Source organism: Pteropus vampyrus, unplaced genomic scaffold (assembly GCF_000151845.1).
Source record: "Pteropus vampyrus isolate Shadow unplaced genomic scaffold, Pvam_2.0 Scaffold52, whole genome shotgun sequence".
In the NCBI taxonomy this organism is placed as follows: Eukaryota; Metazoa; Chordata; class Mammalia; order Chiroptera; family Pteropodidae; genus Pteropus; species Pteropus vampyrus.
The window spans coordinates 1,814,335-1,824,681 of record NW_011888833.1 but is presented as its reverse complement, the minus strand read 5'-3'; the positions used below and the strand labels follow the sequence as shown (position 1 = coordinate 1,824,681).

Below are 10,347 nucleotides of genomic sequence, written 5' to 3'. Positions count from 1 at the left end.
CCTCTCCCTTCTCCCTGCGACATTGTGTTCGTTCCCCAGTTTCAGGAACGTTAATTTTGTTTCTGCCTTGGAGAATCACCGATCCCGTGGTTGAGAACTGCTTTGTTCTGTACCGCAGCCACCAGCCACATGTGGCTATTTAAATTAAAAGTAAACAAGATTAAAAATTCAGCTCCTCAGTCACACCGGCCACATTCCGAGCGCTCGTTAGCTGTGCGGCTACTGAGTTGCGTGGCAGGGATACAGAATATTTCCATCACGGACGTTCCCCTGGACGGCGCCATTCCAGAAGGTCCGTGGCTTTCAGTGGCTGTATCGTCACACGCTTCTTTAGAGCAGCGACCGTAACAGGGTGGAAGTTCCGTCCCTCTTAGCCTTGTTGAGACTGCTTGATTTATTGAGCACATTTGATTTTTATCAAAACCCAGAAAATACTGTCACAAGTTGTAGCATTCCTATTTAAATGAAACGCTACCACTTTCCAGAAAACGCTTTATGACTAACGAGTCTTTAAGGTGTCCCTGCCGGGCCGTGGTCACACCTTTTTGTCACTAAGTTATTCTACTTCCATGGCAAGAAATGTTGATGGCAAACGGTCGCTTGAGGCTGATGCATCAATCTCTCACACGTGATTTCATCGCAGTGGCCTTGGTGACTGGGCAATCTGAATGATGTAGCAAGTGACCACACTTGGGAGATGCCACATAAATCACAGTGACATACAAGGCTGAGGTTGCCGTCCAGGTTTCTGAACTGTGTATCGTAGATTTCCCCATCTACGCATTTTTCAAATGATGATTGTTTGCGAGGATGTTCAATTTGAGTAAGTCCTCACTCTCCTCGTCTTTCTGAAGGGCAGGATTGCTCCTTTGTCGCTTCACAAGTGGAACACTGGACGGCCGGGTGGTGTTATCTTTTCCAGACATGTTCCAATCAGGTGCCTGACTGTCTGCCAGGATCTTAAATTAATGCGCTGACAACAACTTTCTGTCGTTGTTGTTACAAAGGAGAGTCCCTGCCTGGCGTTTAGTGATAAATTTCTCTCTCATCTCTAAATCCTAGAGAATAGTTGCCAAGGATGAAATGATCCCCTCTTCCACCCAGAATCATGCAATAGAAACACCAGCCTATACACTTCAAAACAAAACCTCCGGACATCAAAAGGCCATATCTGTGCATATCAGTCTCATGAAATGCCAGGCAAGGAAAGCACCCGAACCAAACCTAAATGCTTCTTTATTGACCCAAACTGCCACAGGAGTCAGAATATTCTGATTTTTCCCACCACAAAAACAAACAAAAAAAACCTCATCATTTTACTGACTAATAATAAATACTCTCCTACAGAAGAAAGAGAAAAATGGGTCACTCACTTCAGCGGGGTAACTCCAGGTCATTCGCACTCTCGTGTTCAAGGGAGTGGTTGCAGTACAGTTGAGGGTGAGAGTCTGACCCCGGAGTAACTTGACCGGGCCGGGAGGGCTCATCTGGACGTCTAGGATTATATTGGCTGCGAGCAGAAGAAATAACATGTGGTTGTTTTGAATCCGAGTTCGTGAAGCAGATTAAACCCTTGAGCATTTCGGCTTCTGTTCACTTACTCTGTCGGTATGTGAGATAGTTGGTCTTGTACACGTGTCCGTTGACGGTGGTTTCACAGATCAGGAGCCCTATTTCTCTGTATGTCGCATTGGAGATTGTGAAGCCCTTCCTGCTGTCCCAGGTTATCCTCTTTCCATCAGGGATCAGAGTTTCGAGAGGAAACTGAAAAGAGAGAGGCGCGCTTTAAGAAACCGTGCGGACGCGGTGGCAGTGGCGTTTCACCCATAGTTTGCGCGAGCATCATTTTCATCTACAATAAAAACAGCGCAGGGGAAACACATCCAGTTTGTTATAAGCGGTTCTTCAGTTTTCTTTGCGTGTGCTATTTTTCTAATTCATTATGATAAATTAGAGTAATGATGGTCACTTATCATCAGCCTTAGCAACAACCTGTACCCGCCCTGGAGGGACCATGTCGCCGTGTCCGATTTCTAGTGGGAGCCCACGTTTCTTTGGCTTCTGGGAACCTTTGTAATAAACTGGCCTGAGGCTCAGCAGAGAAACCGATTTGTACGTCTCCCACTGGGGCTGCCCCGTTATCCTCAGGAGTCTACTTGTCCTCCCGTTCTGCACGACTTACCTAAGAGGTGACAGTCTTAAAAGGACGAGCAATCATTCCAGGCCCTCCCAGAGGCAGAGCATTCACTCGGCACTCACAGGGTCATCGCGAGAAGGCCAAGGGCACTCACCGCCTCTGGGCGGGAAGTCCCCCCGGAGCCCAGGTCGCCAGCGGAGGCGGAGGCCAGAGGCCCTGTGATGAGTGAGTGCGGTGCGCTCAGACCCTCTCAGGGCCTCTCCCACACAGGACGTCCACACAGAAGGAAAGAATCCAGATTCGATTCTCCCCTTATACCTTCTTCTAGACGCCAAGTGTAAGCAGTCTCCCTCGGGATCGGATGTCATCAAGGGTCACCGCTCCACAGAGGGGCCAGGCCAGATTCTCCTGATGCCCGGGTGCCCGCCCTCAGGAGCAGTGCCCGCTGACCGTTACTATTATAGATCCCTAATAGGGATATATAGGCGGGGAAATCAGATGACCTCCCCGCCAGAGATTATAAGGAAAGGCCAGTTGTCGTGAGGTTTTACATCCTTTCTACCTTCTTTAAAAAAGTGCAGCTTACACGACTCTGTTTATCATTTATTTGTATTGCTTGTTGAAGCAACTATCCTGGCTGAGATTTGTGGTTCTGTGGCTGAACACCAGAGCCACCAGTGCCTCTCTCCCAGTGACTATGTCTGGATTTGTGAATATGGTACCTGAGTGTTACTGGGTTTGAAACGAATTATGTCCTGTTTGTGAAGAATTGACAGCAATCGAAGACACATGGCGTGTTTCAGTAAGTCGGGATTCTAGCTGTAAACTTAGGAATGCTTTGCGTTCACTGGGGAGAAAGAACTCGCTCTTCTAATTCGGTGTAAACTACTAAGGGAAAATTCAGCAAAATTTAAGTCCAAGACTGAAATCCATGATGCTTTTAAAATATGTGAAAACAAGCTTGTGCTGAATCTGAAAGAAAAGTTTGCTGACGGGCTCCCTCAGCACGACTTAAAAATATAGTAGAATTAAAGTGTGTGTCTTTTTCTGATCTATCCGTTACTGCCACCAGTAGTATTTCATCGACGACATCACTTTATTTCTAGCCGACAGGAGCTAAAATAGCAGAAGACCGTGTAGCTCGCCAGCTGTGGCAGTGACTACATGTGACATAAAGAGGCGGACACATGGGCAGCCTTGAAAGGGAGCACTGTACAGGGGGCCCTGTCTCCAGTTGATGATGGCTCTGCCACAGCGGGCATGGGAAGAAGGGAGGGAGGGGAAGGCAAATAGAAAAAAAAGGGACGATAAGAGAAAAGACAGGGAAAGACTTTATATTATGTTATGTCAGCATACACATGCAACGAGTCAGAGAATTTTCAATATTTATGTGTCAACCCCAAATCCCCGTTAGAACTCTATGCCTCAGTCTCTCTGTCTCTGTCTGCCTCTCTCTCTCTCTCTCTCTCTCTCTCTATTATAGATCTCAGGTAGGAGAACAGAGTAAATCACCTGCTCCCATCCCCAGATTTTACACGTGGAAATTTTGGAACGACCCTTGCAGCAGATCTGCATTCGGGTAGAAAGGGGCTTGCAGGGAGCAGAGAAGGTTCGTTTCCCCGCGGTGTGTTCCCCATCAGCCATACACCAGTTACCACCTCGGACTAAGAGTGTGACGCCATGATGCCACGCCACCGAACACATGACTCGGGAACACAGCAAGTACTGGGTATCAAAGTGCTAGGTTAAGTAACAGCAGCAGCTAACCCTCGGATCGGGGCCCTGGCACAGGGCACTGTGCTAAGTGCCTTCGAAGGTGACCCCGTCCGCCTTGCTAACAGCCGTGTGAGCTGGGCGCTGCTGCAGGCATCTCTCACCTGCGCTAGAGGGGTTGCTAACGTGCCAGTTTAGCCAGCAGGTAAGCGCAGGGTGGTAGGAAGCCAGGCAGGGAGGCCCAGCTTCTGCTCTTACCACCCCGGCCTGCCTCTGGCCCAGACTCAACGCCTGGAGGAGGCTGGCGAGGGCACGGGAGGAGGCGTCAGGGTGTGCGCGGGGCCCGCTGTGGCCCGGGAAGCCCCCGCCTCCCCGGGGGGCCTGGGGTTCTTCCACCACCCAAGTTGGACTCCCTGGGCGTTTCCAGCTGTGACGTCCACCGATTTTACATTTCCTGGCGATGACGCACAGACGCAGTGGAAGCCCAAGCCTGTCGGTGCACTGTCCTGAGGCCCTGTGCTTAAATTAAGTCAGATTGACGGCACGGGAGAGTGAATGCGAAGGAAGAAGGCCGGAGACGCCTCCTCGCGTCAGGCTCCAGGGTCCGCAGGCGATCCTGAGAACCGCGACCCTTTCCAGCCCCTCCACGCACACCCCGAGCAGCACCTCCAGGGCGCACGGCGAGATGCCACCTCGGACACCCTGAGCTCGTCCTCTTAAAGCTCTTACGCTCTCGGGATTCACCACAGTTCTTCTCTTCAGGAGTTTTTACTCAACTCCAGTGAAATCCTAAGCCCTTATTGCTGACGCATTGGCCGGAACGTCACATTTCCGGTTTTGTCTTTATTAGATTCTGCCCAAATCCTTTTCCTTCTCCACGTGCGCAATTTACAACATAACATGAAGAAAAATCTCCTTTACAGCATTTCCCCCTTTTTGTCCCCCCAAGAGGCTAAGTTTGATGCCCAGCAGGAGATAAGCCTTCTTTAGGCAAGTTCCCAGCTCACACCAAAGGTGGTGGCTCCAGGTGACACAGGTGGGGGCCCTGGAGGATCAGGCGCCCGCCTGACAGCCTGACAGTTCTGGGTTAACCGCTCTGCCAGCGTATTAATTTGCGTAAGCAATAAATTGGTTTTTCACACATTTGCAGAAACTTGGATTTGTGGCAAATACCAAAATTTTCACGATTTTAATTCATTATTCACGTAGATTTATGCTTAAGAAATTATCATTTTATTCCATTGAAACACGCACATGGGTGTAACTTCTAGCACTTTACGCGTTATAGTAAAAGGATGCTATAAAAAGTCAGGAGCCCACATGTCTGTAAGAAAACCGTTTCACAGATATGAAATATCTCGGAGTTCATCATGCTCAGTGGCAGTAACAGTATTCCAGGAGCATTGCTCAGTTTTACCTTTTTTAAAGTGACGGAGATGGTGGGCGAAGTGACTCGGCAGGGAATGACGACCTCCTTTCCTTCATTCATGTATATGACTTCGGGGATTTCACTGTGCATCTCTAAGAAAGGTCTCCCTGTATCTGAATGGGAAGAGAACGGAAAAATACACATCCACGTGAATGGTTAGATTGCGGACCTGCGGGCCCCGTAGCTGGAGAGGCAGCACAGACAACAAACCGCATCACTGGGCCTCGTGTGCAATTGCGATTTGGGGGAGGGGGCTGTTTAGGCCACTGTGGGGAAAAGTCATAAAGACGCAAGTGAGGGACAAGGGGAGTGTTCTGCTTGCGCATCTGCACAGCCCTGCTGAGTCCTCCGGAAGCGCCCTGGGCCCTTCCTGGGTGTCAGAGGGATGCAGGGCCAGCTGACTTTGGAGCCCAGATGACACAGATAGAAGCCACACAGGTGTCAGGTTGGGGAGGGGATTAGCATTTGAATGACCAAAGCCGGTTTTCCAGGCCACCCCTGAGGAGGACTCTGACTGAACATGAAGGTCGGAGCCTGGGGGGAGGGGGGGCGGAGGCCAGAGGAGCAGCGGGGAATCTGCGTGGTTTCGCACCATTTTGGGTCTGTTTCCTGCATAAGCACCACTTATCTGCTAATGGGAGAGCGTGAGCAGGAGCACGGGGAGGGGTCTGGAGGGGCTTCGTCATCGCCAGGGTGCCAGCCTTAGGAAGTGTGGCGTTCTGCGTCTCAGGGGCCAGGAGGGTTCAGACCACCTGTTCAGCTTCCCCATAATTCCCCTGGGGACCGGACCAAGGCTCCTTTACAAACGTCTCGCAGTGCGCCAAGGCCTTGCCCTCGGCAGTCCACTGACAGCAGGATCTTCTCCCCTGCCACCTTCTCCCCTTGGCTCCAGTGACACCCCCAGACGGAAGGAGGTCCTGTGCTAACTCCGCCTCGATCTGAAACTGCACATGGCCCCACCTGCTTGCTGGCCCCCGGGAAGCTCATTCTGGATGCTGAGATGGGAACGGACCGAGAAACAAGAGCAGGAAGCAGGCAGCGGTCACTCAACTTGGTGGCGGCCTCAGAGGTGGTTATGGGCTGCACCATGCCCCGTCCCCGCGATGTGTGTTCGTCCCGCCCCTCTGGATGTTTGGGTGGGGCGGGGTCATCGCCCACGCGGTTATTTCAGTTAAGTAGGGTGGGGCCCTGGTCCGATATGTCAACAGAAGGCCACACGAAGACAGGCACGGGAGGACGCCGTGCGGCGACAGGGCAGAGGTCGGGGGAGGGAGCCACAGGCAAAGGGACACGGGCGGGGATGGCGTCCTCGGCACATGGGGGAGGAAGCGTGGCCCCCACACCTGCATTTTGGACCTCTAGTTTCTAGAACGTGCGACAACAAATTTCTGTAGTTTTAAGCTCCCCTCCCCTCCCCACCCCCCACCCCTGCCAAAAGAAAAGTGACATTGCTGTCGTCCGCTGATGATTGGACAGTTTGACACACACTGGAGAGGGCCCCACAGAGAGCCTGTCACCACAGCCCCCTGTCGCGCCCCTGGGTGCCTGTCATTCATACTCATCTTGTGGGGAGCCTTGCCAGCCAGCCCCTTGTCACACACACCCTGCACCCCTGCCCGTCCTGGGGCCTCGCCCCGCACCCCAGCCCCCTCCTGTCACATGGAGCGCACTGACCCTGACCCGGCTGCGTACTTCTCTGGCTACGCACGGGACGGCGGATTCCCAGAGAGAGCGGATAGAGGAAGAATGCCTCGTGTGTGATAAATGAACATGTGAACGAGCCAGTAAACGAGCGAAGGGCTGTCCAACCCCATTTTCTAGAGGAGACACCAGGGGTGTGAACCGACGAGCTGTCCAGCCCGGACAGAGCCAGGCCCGGAGGCCAGTCTCAGCCAGCCGCCCCTCTGAAAGACGAGCCCCTCACGGGAAGGGCTGTAGGCTGCAGGCAGTATGGATTTCCAGAGGCCGGGCTGGTTTTTACATGTTCTGGGGAAAGTATGTCCCATGTCATACCGTCTGGTGTTAGAATTCCTCGAACAGGATGACCAGCAGGAGGCAGGGCTGGGGGCGTCCCGACAGGACAGGGACAGGGCCGTTCCCAGGCGCAGAGTCAGACCAGGCTGAGGGCACACACTGTATAACCCGGGTCTCAGTCTCGCTCTGCCTCTTACTAGTCGTGAGGCAAACCACCTCACCCTCTGTGCCTCCTTCGTAAAATCTGCTTTAAAGGGTTATAACGAGGCTTGCATGGATTAATGTATGAAAAGCACTTAGAATGGTGTCCTGCAGATGGTACTATATGTGTCAGCTCTTACTTTTCTTATTATTTTGAAAGATTTGAACATACGGAGAGAGGGCATTAGGATACATGGAAATCACAAATTATACTCATAGTCTTAACTGTAAGCTATAAGTATATATTCATATAATGGTACCAAAAAAAGGCAAAATGTATATGCTAAAATGTTCATGGTTATCTTATGGGTTGTTGTTATTTTCTCATTTACTTTCTTCCGTATTTGTCAGGCTTTCTAGAATGATCGTGCATCATAATAACATTTTTAATTATCGAATTTAAGTCTCGTATTATAAAGCACCTTCCATTTTTACTTGAGAGAAACTATAAAGTTTGCCTTTAATTTACTTTAGTTTTGTCCAATATAAGAAGATGAGACACCAACTGTCATAGTTAATAGTTACATGTCTATTAGTGAAGCTCAATGCACGTAGTAGCATATGCAGAGAGGAAAAGTTAATTATACAGAGACAAAGATTCACTTATCAGCACGAAATTCCTCCCCTAAATAAAGCTGCTGAGCTAGACATTCAGGCAGGGACTACTGAGATTTGATCATTCCTTTCCTTCCTCCTGTGAGTCTATATTTTTGTCTCCTTTGTGAGTCCCAAGGTAAACACAAACACCAGGAAATGGTTTAATTCATGTAACTAAACTGTAAATCCTTCACATTTCACGTACTGTCTCCTTAAGCAACCATTTTCAACCAAGGACACCGGCACTGAAGTTCCCGTAGGAAATAGTAAACATCGGTCGTTTCTAGGCTAGTGAACTCCAGTCCCAAAGGGAAACAGAAGGGGTTCGTTCAGCGTGGCTCTGGAGTTACTCCCCCCGTCACTCTGGATCCCCCAACACTTGAATTTTTACTATAGCTACTGGCCCTTAAATACCAATGTGAATTCCAGCGCTGGGCCCACCCACGACGATTCTGTTCAGAGATGTCAGGACTTCAATGAGTTGTGTCCATCCCAACACAATTCAAAATGCACAGGGGCACTGTGAAGCCACTGCGTTCACAAACGAGCTCAGGGCCGTGGGTACACACACGCTCACAAGCAGTGTGCTCTGGGCTTATTAATAGTATATTTCCTCCATAGTTTGCTTCAAGGAAGGGCTGAGAATGAACTTGCCTGACATATTAGAATACAAACATTTTTGTTCTGTAGAACCCCAGATACAGAAGAGGTCACGGTTCCATTAATATCACCAGTAAAACCACTCACTACTCCCATAGGACACATTTGTCTTTGTCACAAAATTAAAAATGACTTCCAAACCCAGCCACCACTGTGGAGTGGCTTCCTGAGACCAAATTGGCTGGTCACTGAAGGAGCAGGGAGGAGCTAGCTACTCCAAAGACACACTGTCACCAGGGACTTGTGCCAGCACACAGCTGGGCAGAGGTCACACTCCCCTCCCCTCTCTGAAGCCTTAGAGCTCAAAGCAGCGACAGGAAACTGGCACAGAGTATGAAGTTTTCTCACGCAGAGGGGGTATCTGGGCCGTCCCCCTTGAGGACCAGTGGATTCCGACACGGGAAGGTCGCACAGGGACCCTCGCTCACGGTACCCGCTTTTTAATGTTTTTTGAATTCCTTTTGGATCTGTAGTCACTCTGGCACAGTAGGGCGCACGGACACGTGCCATCCTCCCTCCGCTTCACTTCGCACTGCATCACCTGGGAGTTCTGAGTCTGGAGCAAGCGAGTGACCCCGAGAATTCAGACTTGAGAATTCAGGGAGCTTTTCTGACTTGAGGGGTTCAAGAGTAAACATCTTGCTTCCTAGCACTTGTTTATTCCCGTGATTTTCATAAACTTTTCCTGATTTCTCTTCCCTTTAGTTTCGTTTTCCTTACCTCTAAGTCCTGGTCAGGAACACTCCTAGTTATTTTAAAAGATACAATTTTAATTTGTTGAGAACGAAGCGAGGAGGACAGGGAATGAATGAGGCAATCCCATGATGAGGGTCCTATCTAAACCCAAGAGTTGTCACATCGGGCAGGTCTTCGCGTCAGGAATCATACTTGCTCAGGGAGGGCGTATTCATTGGTGAAATATTTCATGTGAAATATGAGCCAAAAAGGGGGAAAAAGAAGCAATTTCTTCACTGACTGACCCTGCCCATCAACGCCTTTGAGAAATCAAAACAGCTTTGGAGGAACCACAAGAAAAGCTGAATAGCTATACTAATGTTAGATAAGGTAGACTTTAAAACTGGAAATGTCACTAGATTTAAAGAGGGACGTTTTGTCATAATAATAGGGTCGATCAGTCAGGAAGCTGTAATAAGTACAAACACATGTGCAGCTAACAACGGAGCCCCAAAATGCGCGAAGCAAAACTGACAGACGACGAGAGAAACAGACAATGGAACAATTATAACAGATTTCAGTATCACGCTTTCAATAATGGGTAGACCTAGACAGCAGTCCAAAAGGGAAATAGAACACTCGAACAACATCGATCACCAGCTGGACCTAGCAGGCATCTACAGGACGCTCTGCCCATCACAGCACGATGTACATTCTTTTCAAGCGCACACGGAATTTTCCCCAGAATGAACTACATGCGAGGCCATAAAACAAACCTCAGTAAATTTGAAAGGATGGAAATAATACAAAATATGTTATCTGACTAGTCGGGAAACTCATAAATATGTAGAATTTAAACAACACACTCCTAAATAACTAATGAATCAAAGAAGAAATCGAAAGGGAAATTAGAAAATACTTTGAAATGAATGAAAATGAAACGTATAGGATGGAGCTAAAA

The 10,347-nt window shown here is 49.5% G+C and overlaps 1 protein-coding gene and 1 long non-coding RNA gene across 2 annotated transcripts in view; both read right to left on the bottom strand.

Moving 5' to 3' along the window:
* Positions 1–131, bottom strand: part of FLT1 (fms related tyrosine kinase 1) — a 105,130-nt gene extending 104,999 nt beyond the window's left edge. Inside the window, exon 1 of the mRNA XM_023530708.1 lies at positions 114–131. Coding sequence (XP_023386476.1) covers positions 114–131 — 18 coding nt within the window. The remainder of the gene's footprint in view (positions 1–113) is intronic.
* A 1,222-nt stretch (positions 132–1,353) lies between these two features.
* On the bottom strand, positions 1,354–5,398 carry LOC111739651. Its single transcript, XR_002780332.1, has 3 exons — positions 5,268–5,398; positions 1,602–1,764; positions 1,354–1,510 (listed from the first exon to the last, which is right to left on the bottom strand). It is a non-coding gene; the product is annotated as an uncharacterized LOC111739651 (long non-coding RNA).
* Positions 5,399–10,347: the final 4,949 nt, after the last annotated feature.